Source organism: Pipra filicauda, unplaced genomic scaffold, assembly GCF_003945595.2.
Source record: "Pipra filicauda isolate LSUMZ 115617 unplaced genomic scaffold, ASM394559v2 scaffold24_size8852520_pilon, whole genome shotgun sequence".
Lineage (NCBI taxonomy): Eukaryota > Metazoa > Chordata > Aves > Passeriformes > Pipridae > Pipra > Pipra filicauda.
This window is the reverse complement of record NW_024104365.1, coordinates 8336472-8356566: the sequence shown is the minus strand read 5'-3', so window position 1 is coordinate 8356566 and position 20095 is coordinate 8336472. Positions and strand designations below refer to the sequence as shown.

Here is a 20095-nt window from a genome sequence, read left to right as displayed (position 1 = left end):
GGGAATTATCCTACAAAGTCAGTGGGAACCTGTTGTGCTGGACCTGGACAACAGGGTGGGATCTTGATGGTGGGTGTGAGGAAAGAGCCCAGCTGATGTGGACACAGGGTTTGATGTCACAGGAGACTGGGCTACTCCAAATCCAGCAGGGACCCTCATCTTCAGGACTTGTGATGCTGAGATGTCCTGGGAGCAGATGAAAGTATCATCCCCATGGCTCTGGGAAGGGCTGCCCAGCCAGCAGGGAAGCAGAAGGTGTGGAAGTGAGGGATGGAGTGCTGAGGGTGATCTGTCTCCTTGGGATGGAAGGGATTGAGTGAAATGGTTGGGATCCCCAGTTGCTGCCATACCCTTGTGTGCAGGGACACACCCGTGGGTGTGACTGCACAGGGCAGGGGTCTGCAGTCACAGGAAGGCCGAGGTCACTGGTTGTTGGGAGAGAATGGTGATGTAATCCTTGTTTGCCTGAGGCAGGCAGAGAGGACAACCCTGGTTTCTCCCTGTTGGAATACATTTCTGGACTTTTCCAGGCCGGGGTCCAAGAGATCCTTTGGAGAGGTCACCTAGTGGAAGACCTGCTTCCCTGCAAAGCATGAAAAGGTTTTCTGTGGGCTGGTTGCAGGATCAGGCTCCTCCAGAGGGGCTGTGGAAGGGAGAGGGGCTGTGGAGTTGGTAGGGGGGTTGTTGCTGTGGGGCTGGAAGCAGGAGGGAGCTGAGTGGGGACTATGCTGGAGCACTGAGCCCCACTGCAGATGGGGGAGGAGGTCCCAGCCCACGGTATACTGGGAACTCTGAGACATCTGGGGTGGATTTGGTGGGCAGTCCTGGCTATACCCACCAAAGGAACACAACACCCAGCACAGCCCTGTGCATAAAGCCCGGGCTGTCAGGGACAAGAGACACCCATAGCCAGCAGGACCAAGAGAGGGCTCCTGCTCCCCCAGATGGGGCATCCCCAGAGCACCTTTATCACAACACCACCAAACACCCTGCACCAACAGGCACTGACAGGCTCTATGTCCCCACTCCACTACCAGGCAGGAGCATCCCCAGGGACACACCCACTGGTCAGCCCCAGCATCCCCAGCTGCTTCTCCTCACACCAAGCCACCTTTGCCACCCCCACAGCCAGCAGGCACAGCACAGCCTCCATGCCAAGGACACGCACACCCGGCCCAGCCCTGCAATGCCAAACTGCTCATCTTTATTCAAGCTGGGAAAAGCAGCCTCTGCCCCACAGACCCCACGGCTTAGGGATAGAATGGCGCCCAGCCCAGCACACCCAAGCATGACAGCTGCCACTGCTGCTGTGCCAGCAGCTGGGCATGGCAGAGGCAGGGAGGGGAAAGGACATCGGGAGATGGTTCCAGGAGCCAGAAGCGAGGGGGACGTCCTGCTGGGACATTTCAGGGTCTCAGCCCCGCACACTGTAAGCAGAAAGCAGAGAAGCACATTATCTCTTGTAACTTTCCCTCCCACTCTCTCCCACCTCGCCTGCAAGGATCATCCAGTCTGTGGTGCAGGAGACTCCGGCTCAGCACACAGGGGCCCAGTCCTTTGTGCAGACAGTTTGGACCTGGGTTATCTCAGTGGTGGCAGCCCTGACTCCCAGTCTGTGCAGATGCAGCAAAACCTGGATCGTGTCCTGCGTGCTGCCCAAGGACAGTAAATGCTTCTCTCTTTGGTGACTGGGTGAGTCCTCTGCAAACCTGAATGAGCCTCCTGGCACTGGAGGAGAGTGTGGAGGTACTGGTTCCTGCAGCTCCCCTTCTGACAAGTCCAAACCTACCAAAACTTTTCCCTTCTTTCTTGGGTCTCTCCCACAGCTCATAAATGAGGATATTCTTTGACAAGCATTGCCATGAAAGAAATTTCTAATGGACCCTTCTAAGGAAATGAGAGGGTCAGGAATGCAGTTCTTACCGTCTGCAGCACAGGGTTAGTGCTGTACATCTCCCAACGGGTCTTGTACCCGGGGGGCATCTCCCAAAAACACAGATTCCCCTTTGTTGTCTGCATAGATGTACACTTCCTGTTTCCATGGGGAAAGGCACACAGAGAACAATTAAAACAACAGTCTGGGAGAGATGCACCTGTTTGCAGAAAGGCTGACACTCCCCATGCATTTCAGGCCAATAGGTGGACCCATCTTCAACCTCTCCACAGGCACATCCTCAAGAACAACATGTCTCACCTAGAAGGACTCTTTCCCCCTAAATTGGTGCACACAAGAGCAGAGAGTGGGAAGGACCAGCATGAGGTCAAGAAAGAGTTTTGCTGGCTGCCCAGCTACATTCCCAACACTGCCTGCACCAGCACAGCTGGAAAGCAGGGGACTCCTCCCATGCCACATGCCTGTCCTGGCTGTGCCATGATTGGTGTGACCTCTGAGGGAAAGTCCTTGCCCAGCCATTGCAGAGATCTTGCCTTGCAGGGTTGAAGCCTGAAGCCAACCTTCTTCCTGACCCACAGTGGAAGCCAGGCTTCTATTTCCAGGGGATCTATCCATTCCAAGTCTGTGTCTTACTGGAAGATCGCTGAAGAAACACTTTTCTCATCAGTGCCCCCTGACATTTGTATCACTCCCACTAATGTTGTAACTTCCAGCGACACAGAAAACCCCAGTGAGAGAGGATCACACTTCCTCCAACTCCCCGCTACCCCTCTCACCTGCAGCACCCTGGACCAGCAGGAGGAGCAAGGGGAAGAGCAGGTACAGGATCTTCATGGCTGATCCACCACTCCCACGTCTTCACAGGGCTGCAGAGGGCACACCAAGGCAATGAGGACATGGAGAAGCCCAGGGGGTGCAGAAGCCTGGGCACTGGGGTTCCCCAAACTGCAGAGGGGCTGCCTCCAAAAACAGCACATGATCTTTCCTCTACCTTTCTCTTAAGAACAATTTTTATGTTAGTGCCACCTTGTAAACATTGGGATCTTTTCATGGGGTCTCAGTCTCTGGGAAATCCATTATCTGAGCTGATCCTCTTCCATTAGTTTTCTCAGTGGTCTTCCAAACACCTTCCCAACAGCACAGATTGCAGACATGAGGCCAGTTGTTCCAGTTCAAAGCAAAGAACAGCCAGTGAAATATGGGAAATGCAGAGATAAAATTGTCATTGAAAATTACGGATCTAAATGTCTTTTACGGCCTTGGGTTTCATGGATCAAACCCATGCCCCAAACACCTCAAGTGGTCATCTCTGCTTCCCTGGGCTCAGGAAAGTCCTCCCAGCTTGGCTTGGCAGTGCCCATCCCCATCTTCAGACCATTCCCAGGCATCCCATCAAGGACACTCCCCAGCCTCACACTTTCCACCCCTGCCCCATGCAGCCCCGATCCAGGGATGAGCCAAAGGGCAAGGAAGTGTCTTGGTGCCCAGCAATGGAAACAGAAATCAACCTTTGGAGTTACTGAAAGCCTGAAATGATGGGAAATCTCCCTCCTGCTGTGGGAAAAAAATCTCCCTACATTGCTATGGAAAGTCTCTATTTGCACAAGAAAAAAATCTCAGGTCCCTCTGGCAACATCAAGACATCTTTCCAGTCTTTCCTCTACTTAGGAAAGCTAAGTTTCACCTCCCTTGTGTTCTCAGCTCTTCGACTCTTATGAAGGCTTTTATGCTCTTTCCCAGACATCTCTGGATACTTCCAGCTGTTTGTCCTTTGGGTGAGTCTGTGCAGATGGGCTTTGAGCTGAGAACCTGAATGGACAGCTTTCCAGAAAGAGACCCCACAGTCACCTACCTGATGAGGATCTTGGTGTTCAGGCAGCAACAAATCCAACAGGAATCACTTGGCTCCAGATGCCCTTGGGGTCAGGGAATGCTGCTTTGCCTAAAACAGCCTGGTTTTATACCCCTCGTGGTGGGTGGGACATGCCCTTATTGCTGCTGACATAACTGCCCTTGGCCAACCAGGCAGTGCCCCATCAGTGTGGGGGTGCTGGGGCTGCCCCTCATCCCTCCCTGCTGCAGTGGCAGAGGCTGAGGGGCCTCCTGGGGCTGTTGCAATGTCATCCTTATCCTCCTGCAACACATCCTGTGACACAAGGGCTGGGCAGGAGCCCCTGAGATTGGGGAACAGCTTTGCTCTGAAGAGGTGAAGGGTGCTCGTGGTGACTGCTCAGGGTCAGTGTCAGGAGAGGAGAGGACAGAGGCAGGAAGGTTCACAGCAGGCAGGGATGACCTGAAAGTCCCTCAGTAAACTCTCCATTTCTGGAAAGCAAGGGGAGAGATTGGACCCAGTGATTATAGAGGGCTTTTCCAACATTTCTTATTCTATGAATTGATGATTCTTCAAAGGGAAAGCCTTTACTGAAGTAACCAAGTCACCAGTTGCTCCCATATGCACATGGACATGGACACAAACATGTATTGATTCCACTCAGGGAATCTAAAGCCTCAGGTTTGCTTTTGCTGACAGAGAGAGGCCACTGCCTTCGATGGCATGTGGCATGTGGCACTGCCATGCCAGACTGGCTGCAGTTGGGCAGAGAGGAGAGCACAATCTGTTTATGGCCCGTGGCTTAAACAAATTTGAACATTTCCAGGCCAGGGTCAGTTGGAGACATCCCACAGGTCACCCAGTCAAGGAGGTCGATGCCTTCCTCATCCTCCTGCCTGGTGGGACAGGGTGTGGAGCAGCACAGCTCCTGCACTGCCCACAGGAAGGAGGGCTGAGCACAGTGGAACAGGACAAAGAGCAGCATCAGGGACAGGTTGTGTGGGCACCCATGGCCATGCCCACCCAAGGGACACACCACCAAGCACAGCTCTGCACACAAGGCTGTGGTTGTCAGGGACAAGGGACACCTGTGACTGGCAGGACCAGGACACAGGTCTCACTTCGGAGTGGGAGCATCTGCAGAGCAATTACATCACTCCCACAACAAACATCCTGCACCAACAGGCACTGACAGGCTCTATGTCCCCACTCCACTGCCAGGCAGGAACATCCCCAGGGACACACCCACTGGTCAGCCCCAGCATCCCCAGCTGCTTCTCCTCACACCAAGCCACCTTTGCCACCCCCACAGCCAGCAGGCACAGCACAGCCTCCATGCCAAGGACACGCACACACGGCCCAGCCCTGCAATGCCAAACTGCTCATCTTTATTCAAGCTGGGAAAAGCAGCCTCTGCCCCACAGACCCCACGGCTGGGATGAGATGTCTCCAGCCCAGCAGCACCCAGCAGGAGCAGCTGCCACTGCTGCTGTGCCAGCAGCTGGGCATGGCAGAGGCAGGGAGGGGAGAGGACATCGGGAGATGGTTCCAGGAGCCAGAAGCAAGGGGGACGTCCTGCTGGGACATTTCAGGGTCTCAACCCCAGATTCTGTACAAAGAAAGCAGAGAAGCACGTCAGCTATTGTAACTTTCCCTCCCACTCTCTCCCACCTCGCCTGCAAGGACCATCCAGTCTGTGGTGCAGGAGACTCAGGCTCAGCACAGGTGAGGCCCAGTCCTTCATGCAGACAGTTTCAATCGGGGTTATCTCAGTGGTGACAGCTCTGATTCCAAGTCTGTGCAGATGCAGCAAAACCTGGATCATGTCCTGGGTGCTGCCCAAGGACAGCAAATGCTTCACTCTTTAGCGGTTTTGGTGAGTCCTCTGCCAAGCCTGAATGAGCCTCCTGGCACTGGAGGTGAGTTGGGAGGCACTGGCTGACCTGGGGCTCCTGCAGCCCCACTCTGGTCTGGTCCAAACCCACAAAGGCTTTTGTTTTCATTCTTGGGCCTCTCCCACAGACCATAAATGCAGGAGATTATTTATCAAGCATTAGCTAGAAAGAAATTTCTAACAGATCTTTCTGTGGAAAAAGGAGGAAAATCTTTTTTCAGCCAGGCTTCTTGTCCTTACCGTTTGCAGCACAAAATGACTCTTGAGCAGAATCCAATTGTTGTTGTAGGGTAGCGACAACGACCAAAAGCGCAGAATCCCCCTTGCCGTTTGCATTTATCTGCATCTCCTGTTTCCATGGGCAAAGACACACAGAGAACAATTACAGTGACAATCTGGGAGAGCTGTGTGTTGTGCAGGACAGCTGAAACTTCCCGTGAATTTCAGGCCAACAGATGGGCTCAGCTCAGAACTCCCCACAGACACATCTTCCATTGCAAGGAGGACTTTTCCCCCCTATACTGGGTGCACACAAGAGCAGAGAGTGGGAAGGACCAGCATGAGGTCAAGGAAGAGCCTTGCTGGCTGCCCAGCTGCATTGCCAACACTGCCTGCCCCAGCACAGCTGGAAAGCATGGGGCTCCTCCCATCCCACATGCCTGTCCTGGCTGTGCCATGATTGGTGTGACCTCTGAGGGAAAGTCCTTGCCCAGCCCTTGCAGGGATCATGCCTTGGGGTAATGAGATGGATGCATCACAAGATGAGAAGGGACATCTTTCAGGCACTTAAAGAGGAACATCTGGGTGCAGAGTTGGAGCCTGAAACCAACCCCCTTCCTGACCATGAGGACAAGCCAGGCTTCTATTTACAGGGGCTCCACCCGCCCCACATCTGTATCTGTTGGAAGTTCACTTGAAAAACTCCATTTTCCTCAATCCCCCCCAGCATTTGCATCCTTCTAAGTAATGTGGTCAATTCCAAGGCCATGGAAAACTCCAGTTATGGGGGCTCAGACCTCCCCCTAAATCCCCTCTTTCCCTCTCACCTGCAGCACCCTGGACCAGCAGGAGGAGCAAGGGGAAGAGCAGGTACAGGATCTTCATGGCTGATCCACCACTCCCACGTCTTCACAGGGCTGCAGAGGGCACACCAAGGCAATGAGGACATGAAGGACCCCAGGGGGTGCAGAAGCCTGGGCACTGGGGTTCCCCAAAATGCAGAGGGGCTGCCTCCAAACACAGCACATGATCTTTCCTCTACCTTTCTCTTAAGAACAATTCTGAGGTCTGTGCCACCTTGCAAACCTTGGGAGTGTTTCCTCATGTCTCAGTCTCTGGGAAGTCCATTACCTAAGATGATCCTTTTCCAAGAACTTTGTCTAAGGTCTTCCATAGGCTTTCCCCAGAGAACAGACTGCACACCTGACCCCAATTCTTGCCCATTCAATCCAAAGAAAGTTTCTATTTGCCCACAAAGAAGCTCTCAGGTCCCTCCTGCAGTATCCAGGCACCTTTCCAGGCTCTCCTCTACTTAGGAAAGCTCCGTTTCATGTACCACATCTTCTCAGCTCTTAGACTCATAAAAGGGTTTTATTCTCTTTCCCAGACATCTCTGATGGCCTAAGAGCACATCTGGATACTTGCAGCTGTTTGTCCTTTAGGTGAATCTGTGGAGATGGGCTCTGAGCTGAGAATCTGAATGGACAGTTTTCCAGAAAGAGACCCCACAGTCACCTACCTGATGAAGGTCTTGGTGTTCAGGCAGCAGCAAATCCAACAGGAATCACTTGGCTCCAGATGCCCTTGGGGTCAGGGAATGCTGCTTTGCCCAAAACAGCCTGGTTTTATACCCCTCCTGGTGGGTGGGACATGCCCTTATTGCTGCTGACACAACTGTCCTTGGCCAACCAGGCAGTGCCCCATCAGTGTGGGGGTACTGGGGCTGCCCCTCATCCCACCCTGCTGCAGTGGCAGAGGCTGAGGGGCCTCCTGGGGCAGTTGCAATGTCATCCTTATCCTTCTGCAACACATCCTGTGACACAAGGGCTGGGCAGGAGCCCCTGGGATTGGGGAATAGCTTTGCTCTGCAGAGGTGAAGGGTGCTCGTGGTGACTGCTCAGGGTCAGTGTCAGGAGAGGAGAGCACAGGGTCAGGAAGGTTCACAGCAGGCAGAGATGACCTGAAAGTCCCTCAGGAAACTCTCCATTTCTGGAAAGCAAGGGGAGAGATTGGACCCAGTGATTATAGAGGGCTTTTCCAACATTTCTTATTCTATGAATCGATGATTCTTGAAAGGGAAAGCCTTTACTGAAGTAACCAAGTCACCAGTTGCTCCCATATGCACATGGACATGGATACAAACATATATTGATTCCACTCAGGGAATCTAAAGCCTCAGGTTTGCTTTTGCTGACAGAGAGAGGCCACTGCCTTCTATGGCATGTGGCATGTGGCACTGCCATGCCAGACTGGCTGCAGTTGGGCAGAGAGGAGAGCACAATCTGTTTATGGCCTGTGGCTAAACAAATTTGAACATTTCCAGGCCAGGGTCAGTTGGAGACATCCCACAGGTCACCCAGTCAAGGAGGTCGACGCCTTCCTCATCCTCCTGCCTGGTGGGACAGGGTGTGGAGCAGCACAGCTCCTGCACTGCCCACAGGAAGGAGGGCTGAGCACAGTGGAACAGGACAAAGAGCAGCATCAGGGACAGGTTGTGTGGGCACCCATGGCCATGCCCACCCAAGGGACACACCACCAAGCACAGCTCTGCACACAAGGCTGTGGTTGTCAGGGACAAGGGACACCTGTGACTGGCAGGACCAGGACACAGGTCCCAGTTAGGAGTGGGAGCATCTGCAGAGCAACTCTATCACTCCCACAACAAACATCCTGCACCAACAGGCACTGACAGGCTCTATGTCCCCACTCCACTGCCAGGCACGAGCATCCCCAGGGACACACCCACTGGTCAGCCCCAGCATCCCCAGCTGCTTCTCCTCACACCAAGCCACCTTTGCCACCCCCACAGCCAGCAGGCACAGCACAGCCTCCATGCCAAGGACACGCACACACGACCCAGCCCTGCAATGCCAAACTGTTCATCTTTATTCAAGCTGGGAAAAGCAGCCTCTGCCCCACAGACCCCACGGCTGGGATGAGATGTCTCCAGCCCAGCAGCACCCAGCAGGAGCAGCTGCCACTGCTGCTGTGCCAGCAGCTGGGCATGGCAGAGGCAGGGAGGGGAGAGGACCTCAGGAGATGGTTCCAGGAGCCAGAAGCGAGGGGGACGTCCTGCTGGGACATTTCAGGGTCTCAACCCCGCACACTGTAAGAAGACAGCAGACAAGCACATTCTCTTTTGTAACTTTTCCTCCCACTCTCTCCCACCTCGCCTGCAAGGACCATCCAGTCTGTGGTGCAGGAGACTCAGGCTCAGTGAAGGTCCATTGTGCAGACAGTTTGGACCTGGGTTATCTTAGTGGTGACAGCCCTGACTCCCAGTCTGTGCAGATGCAGCAAAACCTGGATCATGTTCTCAGTCTGTGCAGGAGCACATGCAGTGCAGGGAACTGAGGGTGCAGCTATAAATTGAGCTCTGGCTTGTGGGAGCCACAGGCAAGAGGCCATGAACTGCCCATCTTTTGCTTAACAAAGGGCCCAGGCACCTCTGGCACAGGCAGGTGTCAGGACACTCAGTGACATGGTAGGAGCAATTGACCCCAGAATCTGACTCACTTAGACTCTGATGGTGTAAAACACAGTATTTCCTTTGTTGGGTTCACAGCTTCAGAGGCACCAGCTTGAGCTGTTCCTCCGTTGTTACACCCTGATTAAATTATTGCAAGGAGGATGCAGACATCTGAGACTTTGCTCTGGGAAACCTGAGATTGAGCTGGGAATGAATCTTGTCTGCCTGTGTGGCTGTGGGGTGTGCAGGGAGTCAAGCTGGGCATCCGTGGGCTCACTGGGGCCACTCACTGCAAAGGGGCTTCAGTCCCAGCTCAGTGGTGTGAGTGTGGCTGCCAGAGTTGGCTCCTGGAGGGTTGGAAAGGATGTTTCCATTAACAGATGCTGCCCAAGGACAGTAAATGCTTCACTCTTTGGTGCCTTGGGTGAGTCCTCTGCAAAGCCTGAAGGACCCTCCTAGCACTGCAGGACAGTGGGGAGGTGCTGCCTGTCCTGGGGCTCCTGCAGCCCCTCTCAGGGCAGGGCCAAACCCACCAGGGCTTTTGCCTTCATTCTTGGGCATCTGTCACAAATCATAAAGGCAGGAGAGTATTTATGAGGCATTGGCGAGAAAGAAAGCTTTAACAGTTGTTCCTATGGACAAAGAAGGAAATTTTCCTCACCCAGGAATCCAGACCTTACCGTTCACAGCAAATGGTGAATGCTGAACAGTGTCCAATAAATCTTGTACCGGACTTGCACTTCCAAAACGTGCAGTATCCCCCTAGGAGCTGGCATGCATTTTTAATTCCTGTTTCCGTGGGGAAAGACACACACAGAACAATTAAAGCAACAGTCTGGGAGAGCTGTGTAGGTTTGCAGAAAGGCCGACACTCCCCGTGAATCTCAGACCAGTAGATGGGCTCAGCTCAAAACTCCCCACAGGCACATCTTCAAGAGCAACACGTCTCACCTAGAAGGACTCTTTCCCCCTAAATTTTGCACACAAAAGCAGAGAGTGGGAAGGACCAGCATGAGGTCGAGGAAGAGCCTTGCTGGCTGCCCAGCTGCATTGCCAACACTGCCTGCCCCAGCACAGCTGGAAAGCAGGGAACTCCTCCCATGCCACATGCCTGTCCTGGCTGTGCCATGATTGGTGTGACCTCTGAGGGAAAGTCCTTGCCCAGCCCTTGTAGGGATCATGCCTTGGAGTAATGAGGTTTTGGGACACATGGTTGAGATGCAGCACTAGATGAGAAGGGACAGCTTTGTGCCTCAGGGAACCAACCAATCCAAACAGTCCTGGGTCTCTCTCCCATCCCTGTACAGGGTAAGAAACATTGAAAAAGGAACATCTGGGTGCAGAGTTGAAGCCTGAAATCAGCTGTGTCCTGAGGCACAGGAGAAGCCAGGCTTCTACCTTCCAGGATTCTCTCCATCCCAAATCTGTGTGCTATTGGATGGTTACTCGAATAACATGTCAAGCCCTGCTAACCTTTGCATCCCTCCAACTAACATGGTCACTTGGTGGGACATGGAAAGCCACAATGATGGAGGATCACGTTTCCCCACCTCTCCTCTTCCCGTCTCACCTTCAACATTCTGCACCAACAGGAGGAGCAAGGGGAAGAGCAGGTACAGGATCTTCATGGCTGATCCACCTCTCCTGGCTCTTTACAGGGCTGCAGAGGGGACACCAAGGCAGTGAGGATGATCCTTTCCCAAAGATTTTTCCTAAGATCTTCCATAGACTTTCCCTATAGAACTAAAGATCTTTTACTCCCTTAGGCTTCCTGGATCAAACCCATGCCCTAAACACTCTGCCCAGTCACTTCTTCTTCCCTGCGATCAGGAAAGTCCTCCCAGCTCGCCGTGCCCATCCCCAACTCCAGAGCAGTCCCAGGATTCCCATCAAAGACACTCCCCAGCCCCACACTTGCCACCCCTGCCTCATGCAGCCCCGATCCAGAGATGAACCAGAGGACAGGAAAGTGTCTTGGTGCCCAGAAATGGAAGCAGAAATCAACCTTTGGAGTTCCTGAAAGCCTGAAATGATGGGAAAGCACTTTACTGCAGTGGGAAAAGTGTTTCCTTACTTTGCCAAGCAAAGTCCTACTTCCCCAAGAAAGAAGCTCTGAGCTCCCTCCGGCAGCATCAAGGCGCATTTCCAGTCTCTCCTCTACTTAGAAAAGCTTAGTTTCACCTTCCACATATTCTGGGCTCTTAGACTCATATGAAGGCTTTTATTCTTTTTCCCAGACAACTCTGATGACCTAATAATACACCTGGATACTTCCAGCTGTTTGTCCTTTAGATGAGTCTGTGCAGATGGGCTTTGAGCTGAGAATCTGAATGGGGAGGTTTCAGAATGAGACCCCACAGTCACCTACCTGATGAGGATCTTGGTGTTCAGACAGCAGCAAATTGAGCAGCAATCACTTGAATCCAGACACTGCTGGGATCAGGGAATGCTGCTTTGCCTAAAAGAGCCTGTTTTTATACCCCTCCTGGTGGGTGGGACATGCCCTTATTGCTGTTGACACAACTGCCCTTGGCCAACCAGGCAGTGCCCCACCAGTGTGGGGGTGCTGGGGTTGCTCAGGGTCAGTGTCAGGACAGGAGAGCACAGGGAGAGGAATGGCCATGGCAGAAAGGGCTGATCTGAAAGTCCCTCACTAAACTCTCCATTTCTGGAAAGAAATGGCAGTGGAATCTTTTTTGAGATCAGTCCCTTCTCCCAGGGAACAAGTGACAGGAGCAGAGAAAATGGCCTCAGTTACACCCGGGAGGTTTAGTTCAGGCACTAGGAACAATTTCTTCACCAAAAGTGTGGTCAGGAACTGGCACAGCTGTCCAGGGTATAGTGGAGTCCCCATCCCTGGGGGGATTCAAAACCACGTAGATATGGAACTGGGGACATGGTTTAGTCATACTGTGCTTGTCAGGGACAAAGGACACCTGTGACTGGCAGGACCAGGACAAAGGTCTCACTTCTCAAAGGGAGCATCTGCAGGGCAGCTCCATCACTCCCACAACAAACACCCTGCACCAACAGGCACTGACAAGCTCTATGTCCCCACTCCACTGCCAGGCAGGAACATCCCCAGGGACACACCCACTGGTCAGCCCCAGCATCCCCAGCTGCTTCTCCTCACACCAAGCCACCTTTGCCACCCCCACAGCCAGCAGGCACAGCACAGCCTCCATGCCAAGGACATGCACACACGACCCAGCCCTGCAATGCCAAACTGCTCATCTTTATTCAAGCTGGGAAAAGCAGTCTCTGCCCCACAGACCCCACGGCTGGGATGAGATGTCTCCAGCCCAGCAGCACCCAACAGGAGCAGCTGCCACTGCTGCTGTGCCAGCAGCTGGGCATGGCAGAGGCAGGGAGGGGAAAGGACATCGGGAGATGGTTCCAGGAGCCAGAAGCGAGGGGGACGTCCTGCTTGGACATTTCAGGGTCTCAACCCAACATGCTGTACAAAGAAAGCAGAGAAGCACATCAGCTCTTGTAACTTTCCCTCCCACTCTCTCCCACCTCCCCCGCAAGAACCATCCAGTCTGTGGTGCAGGAGACTCAGGCTCAGCACAGGTGAGGCCCAGTCCTTCATGCAGACAGTTTCAATCGGGGTTATCTCAGTGGTGACAGCCCTGATTCCAAGTCTGTGCAGATGCAGCAAAACCTGGATCATGTCCTGGGTGCTGCCCAAGGACAGCAAATGCTTCACTCTTTAGCGGTTTTGGTGAGTCCTCTGCCAAGCCTGAATGAGCCTCCTGGCACTGGAGGTGAGTTGGGAGGCACTGCCTGACCTGGGGCTCCTGCAGCCCCACTCTGGTCTGGTCCAAACCCACGAGGGCTTTTGCCTTCATTCTAGGGCCTCTCCCACAGACCATAAATGCAGGGGATTATTTATCAAGCATTAGCTAGAAAGAAATTTCTAACAGATCTTTCTGTGGAAAAAGGAGGAAAATCTTTTTTCAGCCAGGGTTCTTGTCCTTACCGTTTGCAGCAGAATTTGTCTTTTGCGCAGAATCCAATTGGTATTGTAGGGGGACGGCAACCACCAAAAGTGCAGATTCCCCCTTGCCGTCTGCATTTAACTGGATCTCCTATTTCTATGGGCAAAGACACACAGAGAACAATTACAGTGACAATCTGGGAGAGCTGTGTGTTGTGCAGGACAGCTGAAACTTCCCGTGAATTTCAGGCCAACAGATGGGCTCAGCTCAAAACTCCCTACAGACACATCTTCCATTGCAAGGAGGACTTTTCCCCCCTATACTGGGTGCACACAAGAGCAGAGAGTGGGAAGGACCAGCATGAGGTCAAGGAAGAGCCTTGCTGGCTGCCCAGCTGCATTGCCAACACTGCCTGCCCCAGAACAGCTGGAAAGCAGGGGACTCCTCCCATCCCACATGCCTGTCCTGGCTGTGCCATGATTGGTGTGACCTCTGAGGGAAAGTCCTTGCCCAGCCCTTACAGGGATCATGCCTTGGGGTAATGAGATGGATGCATCACAAGATGAGAAGGGACATCTTTCAGGCACTTAAAGAGGAACATCTGGGTGCAGAGTTGGAGCCTGAAACCAACCCCCTTCCTGACCATGAGGACAAGCCAGGCTTCTATTTACAGGGGCTCTACCCGCCCCACATCTGTATCTGTTGGAAGTTCACTTGAAAAACTCCATTTTCCTCAATCCCCCCCAACATTTGCATCCTTCTAAGTAATGTGGTCAATTCCAAGGCCATGGAAAACTCCAGTTATGGGGGCTCAGACCTCCCCCTAAATCCCCTCTTTCCCTCTCACCTGCAGCACCCTGGACCAGCAGGAGGAGCAAGGGGAAGAGCAGGTACAGGATCTTCATGGCTGATCCACCACTCCCACGTCTTCACAGGGCTGCAGAGGGCACACCAAGGCAATGAGGACATGAAGGACCCCAGGGGGTGCAAAGCCTGGGCCCTGGGGTTCCCCAAACTGCAGAGGGGCTGCCTCCAAACACAGCACATGATCTTTCCTCTACCTTTCTCTTAAGAACAATTCTGAGGTCTGTGCCACCTTGCAAACCTTGGGAGTGTTTCCTCATGTCTTAGTCTCTGGGAAATCCATTACCTAAGATGATCCTTTTCCAAGAACTTTGTCTAAGGTCTTCCATAGGCTTTCCCCAGAGAACAGACTGCACACCTGACCCCAATTCTTGCCCATTCAATCCAAAGAAAGTTTCTATTTGCCCACAAAGAAGCTCTCAGGTCCCTCCTGCAGTATCCAGGCACCTTTCCAGGCTCTCCTCTACTTAGGAAAGCTCCGTTTCATGTACCACATCTTCTCAGCTCTTAGACTCATAAAAGGGTTTTATTCTCTTTCCCAGACATCTCTGATGGCCTAAGAGCACATCTGGATACTTGCAGCTGTTTGTCCTTTAGGTGAATCTGTGGAGATGGGCTCTGAGCTGAGAATCTGAATGGACAGTTTTCCAGAAAGAGACCCCACAGTCACCTACCTGATGAAGGTCTTGGTGTTCAGGCAGCAGCAAATCCAACAGGAATCACTTGGCTCCAGATGCCCTTGGGGTCAGGGAATGCTGCTTTGCCCAAACCAGCCTGGTTTTATACCCCTCCTGGTGGGTGGGACATGCATTTATTGCTGCTGACACAACTGCCCTTGGCCAACCAGGCAGTGCCCCATCAGTGTGGGGGTACTGGGGCTGCCCCTCATCCCACCCTGCTGCAGTGGCAGAGGCTGAGGGGCCTCCTGGGGCAGTTGCAATGTCATCCTTATCCTTCTGCAACACATCCTGTGACACAAGGGCTGGGCAGGAGCCCCTGGGATTGGGGAATAGCTTTGCTCTGCAGAGGTGAAGGGTGCTCGTGGTGACTGCTCAGGGTCAGTGTCAGGAGAGGAGAGCACACAGGGTCAGGAAGGTTCACAGCAGGCAGAGATGACCTGAAAGTCCCTCAGGAAACTCTCCATTTCTGGAAAGCAAGGGGAGAGATTGGACCCAGTGATTATAGAGGGCTTTTCCAACATTTCTTATTCTATGAATTGATGATTCTTGAAAGGGAAAGCCTTTACTGAAGTAGCCAAGTCACCAGTTGCTCCCATATGCACATGGACATGGACACAAACATGTATTGATTCCACTCAGGGAATCTAAAGCCTCAGGTTTGCTTTTGCTGACAGAGAGAGGCCACTGCCTTCTATGGCATGTGGCATGTGGCACTGCCATGCCAGACTGGCTGCAGTTGGGCAGAGAGGAGAGCACAATCTGTTTATGGCCTGTGGCTAAACAAATTTGAACATTTCCAGGCCAGGGTCAGTTGGAGACATCCCACAGGTCACCCAGTCAAGGAGGTCGACGCCTTCCTCATCCTCCTGCCTGGTGGGACAGGGTGTGGAGCAGCACAGCTCCTGCACTGCCCACAGGAAGGAGGGCTGAGCACAGTGGAACAGGACAAAGAGCAGCATCAGGGACAGGTTGTGTGGGCACCCATGGCCATGCCCACCCAAGGGACACACCACCAAGCACAGCTCTGCACACAAGGCTGTGGTTGTCAGGGACAAGGGACACCTGTGACTGGCAGGACCAGGACACAGGTCCCACTTCCCAGGGGGAGCATCTGCAGAGCAACTCTATCACTCCCACAACAAACACCCTGGATCAAAAGGGGCTGACAGGCTCTATGTCCCCACTCCACTGCCAGGCAGGAGCATCCCCAGGGACACACCCACTGGTCAGCCCCAGCATCCCCAGCTGCTTCTCCTCACACCAAGCCACCTTTGCCACCCCCACAGCCAGCAGGCACAGCACAGCCTCCATGCCAAGGACACGCACACACGGCCCAGCCCTGCAATGCCAAACTGCTCATCTTTATTCAAGCTGGGAAAAGCAGCCTCTGCCCCACAGACCCCACGGCTGGGATGAGATGTCTCCAGCCCAGCAGCACCCAGCAGGAGCAGCTGCCACTGCTGCTGTGCCAGCAGCTGGGCATGGCAGAGGCAGGGAGGGGAAAGGACATCGGGAGATGGTTCCAGGAGCCAGAAGCGAGGGGGACGTCCTGCTGGGACATTTCAGGGTCTCAACCCCAGATTCTGTACAAAGAAAGCAGAGAAGCACGTCAGCTATTGTAACTTTCCCTCCCACTCTCTCCCACCTCGCCTGCAAGGACCATCCAGTCTGTGGTGCAGGAGACTCAGGCTCAGCACAGGTGAGGCCCAGTCCTTCATGCAGACAGTTTCGATCAGGGTTATCTTAGTGGTGACAGCCCTGATTCCAAGTCTGTGCAGATACAGCAAAACCTGGATCATGTCCTGGGTGCTGCCCAAGGACAGCAAATGCTTCACTCTTTAGCGGTTTTGGTGAGTCCTCTGCAAAGCCTGAATGAGCCTCCTGGCACTGGATGAGAGTTGGGAGGCACTGGCTGACCTGGGGTTCCTGCAGCCCCACTCTGGTCTGGTCCAAACCCACGAGGGCTTTTGCCTTCATTCTTGGGCCTCTCCCACAGACCATAAATGCAGGAGATTATTTCACAGGCATTGACACAAACCAAATTTGTAACAGATTTTTCTGGACAAAGGAGGAAACTCTTCTCTCTGCCAGGAACCCAGACCTTATCTTTTGCAGCACACACTATACAGGGAACATCTTCCAACAGGTCTCGCAGGGAAGTTGCATCTTCCGTAAGTGCAGTATCCCCCTCGCCGTCTGCATCCAGCTGCATTTCGGGTTTCCATGGGGAAAGATACACATAGAACAATTAAAGCAATAATCTGAGAGAGCTGTGTTTGGTCACAAAAGGCTGATATTCCCTGTGCATTTCAGGCCAACAGATGGGCTCAGCTCCAACCTCTCCACAGCAAAGATCAACCACAGTGCAAAAGATCATCCAGAAACACCAAAACAGGAACAGCTGGGTGCAAGGTTGGAGCATTAAACACAAGCCCCTTCCTGACCCACAGTAGAAGCCAGGTTTCTATTTCCAGGGGCTCCCTCCAACCCCTGTCTGTGTTCACTTAGACAATCACTGGAGACCCACCATTCTCCTCAATCTCCCCTACCCTTCACGTCACTCCAACTGAGGTAATCACTTCCTGGGACATGGAAAATCCCAATGATGAAGGTTTATACCTCCTCCTATCTCCCCATTTGCCCTCTCACCTGAAGCACCCTGGACCAGCAGGAGGAGCAAGGGGAAGAGCAGGTACAGGATCTTCATGGCTGATCCACCTCTCCCACGTCTTCAGAGGGCTGCAGAGGGCACATCAAGGCAATAAGGACATGGAGGACCCCAGGGGGTGCAGAAGCCTGGGCACTGGGGTTCCCCAAACTGCAGAGGGGCTGCCTCCAAAAACAGCACATGATCTTTCCTCTACCTTTCTCTTAAGAACCATTCTGAGGTCTGTGCCACCTTGCAAACCTTGGAAGTGTTTCCTCATGTCTCAGTCTCTGGGAAATCCATTACCTAAACTGATCCTTTTCCAGGAAACCCCACAGTTACCTACCTGATGAAGGTCTTGGTGTCCAGGCAACAACAAACCCAAGAGGAATCACTTGAGTCTAGATGCCCTTGGGTCCAAGGAATATGTTTTTTGGCCAAAATGCTCTGATTTTATATCATCGCAGATTACAGGAACATTCCCTTATTCTTGCTGACACATCTCCCCTGGGCCAATCAGAAAGCCACCATCTGTGTGGGGGTGCTAGGGCTTCCCCTTCTCCCTCCCTGCTGCAGTGGCAGAGGCTGAGGTGTCTCCTGGGGCTGTTGCAATGTCACCCTTATCCTTCTGCAACATGTCCTGTGATACCCCCTGCACAGCAGCACACGGGCTGGGGGGGCCTGGCATGACCTGCCAGGCATGGGCAGAGCAGGCTGGTTGATGCAGATTCCAGTAGAAATCAGTCCCAATCATTCTTTACTGTGTGAGGCCCTGGCACAGGTTGCCCAGAGAAGCTGTGGCTGCCCCATCCCTGGAAGTGTTCAAGGCCAGGTTGGTCAGGGCTTGGAGAGACCTGGGATAGTGGAAGGTGTCCCTGTCCTTGGCAGAGTGTGGGATGAGATGATCTTTAAGGTCCCTTCCTCCCCAAATCATCCCGTGATTCTGTGATAAAAAGATAAAATATTTGTCTCTTCCTTTCCTGTCATTTTACTCAGTGAGCTGGTGCTGTGTGACGTGCAGAAACATGCAAAATATTTTGGTTTTCTTCTCTTTTAACAGCTTCATCCTTGCCAAGGTGAATTGTGTTTGATACGCTGGGAAGTGTCAAGCTCAAGGTTGTCTTTCTCATGCATACTCAGATCAACAGCAATGGGCAAAAGAAAAGCAATCAGATGTCAATCACCCTGTCTGAATGCACTGCTCCTAAAACTGCCATTCTTGGTATAAAAACTGCAAATGTGATTCAGTAGAAGTAAAACTCCTGTTTAAGGAGTGTAAAGGTGTGCAAACTAAGGGAGATTAGTGAAGGAAAGTGAATAGGGCCTTAGTAGGCCTTGGAGATGTGGAATTGATTAAGAGAGTTTGTGGATTTATAGGAAATCTACGATGTTTCAGAAAGGTAAAGATCAAGGTGGATCGTGAAAAAACAGCCGATGGGATAGAAAGAAGCAAGACATCCCTTGTGGCATGTCATGTGGCCCAGCTCAAGTAAGCATGGCCATGCCTGACATCTGATCACCATAATCTGTCCTGTATTGCAAGTAAACTTTAATTCTAACCATTTTATGTACAAACAGTCTGTCTCTGGCATGTCTCCATGGCTGTGCAGTCCTCTAGCAAGCTTCAAAACAGAGCACTGGGTATGGGAGAGAACACCAGGAGTGTTGGTCCATTGCCCAGAGATACCAAAGTTCTGGGAGTTGAATCCTGGAGAAAACAAAGGGGCTTGAGGTTGGATGCATGAGGGGCACAGGGTTTAGTGCCATCTATCAGAGACATGCATAGAATCATGGAATAGTTTGGGTTGGAAGGGACCTTTAAGATCATCTCATTCCAACACCCTGCCATGGTCAGGGACACCTTCCACCAGACCAGGTTGCTCAAAGCTTGTTCAACCCAGCCTTGATGCACGATGGGGATATTCCCTGAGCATCAATCCACAGAAGTAGGATTGGGCATCCATTGTTAAGTCTTGGTGGATGTAAAAGTCCTGGGAAGTTTGGTACCAGGCTCAGGATCACTCCAGGACCAGCAGAGCCAAGGACCCTCTATGGTGTGGAAAGGTCTTCTTGTCCACCCTGCAGGGAGGCCGTGGCTGGGGATCTTGTGCTGGACCCCACCAGAGAGGCAGCTCGGCCCTGCTGATCCAGACCTGGATGTGTACCCACAGTTGACATCCCGGCCTGGCTTTGGCCCATCCCCATGGAGATGCCCAAAGCCCCAGGCAGAGGCTGCTCCCACCCCCTGTCTGCCCTGTTCCCTGGTGGGGGGCAGTGGGATGCCCCCTGCCCTCACAGCCGCCGTGGTGACTGACCCATGGCAGTGTAGGGGCCACTCCCATGGCATCCCTGAGCTGAGCATCATGGATCTACTCCAAGGATCATCCACAAGGCTGACCCACCTGGGCTCCTAACTGAGCCTCCCAAGCCTATAACCAGGCCTGAAACCCCTGCAGCACTGACTCAGTCTCAAGCTCCTAAGAAGCCCCATGGCACAGCCATCAGTCCCCATTTCCTCTGAAGCAGAATGGCTTCCCCCACCCCCAGCTACCCCTGGACCCCACAATACCCCCATGGTACCACACACCCAGGCCCCCCAGCTGGGGATGGACCCAAATGTGTGTGTCCAGTGGAACAGCCCCACGAGGACTCCCGA

General features: G+C 53.0%; 1 protein-coding gene and 1 long non-coding RNA gene across 2 annotated transcripts; both read right to left on the bottom strand.

The window, feature by feature from the left end:
* Positions 1–1319: 1319 nt before the first annotated feature.
* LOC113998887 (antimicrobial peptide THP1-like) lies at positions 1320–14871 on the bottom strand (the record flags this gene model as incomplete). The annotated part of the gene is made up of 5 exons (XM_039381951.1): positions 14787–14871; positions 14096–14185; positions 13290–13404; positions 2671–2750; positions 1320–1393 (listed from the first exon to the last, which is right to left on the bottom strand). Coding segments are annotated over exons 2-5 (327 nt in total), but the record flags the coding sequence as incomplete, so codon positions are not given.
* On the bottom strand, positions 8726–11743 carry LOC113996919. The gene is made up of 4 exons (XR_003543933.2): positions 11676–11743; positions 10878–10967; positions 9988–10096; positions 8726–8944 (listed from the first exon to the last, which is right to left on the bottom strand). It is a non-coding gene; the product is annotated as an uncharacterized LOC113996919 (long non-coding RNA).
* Positions 14872–20095: the final 5224 nt, after the last annotated feature.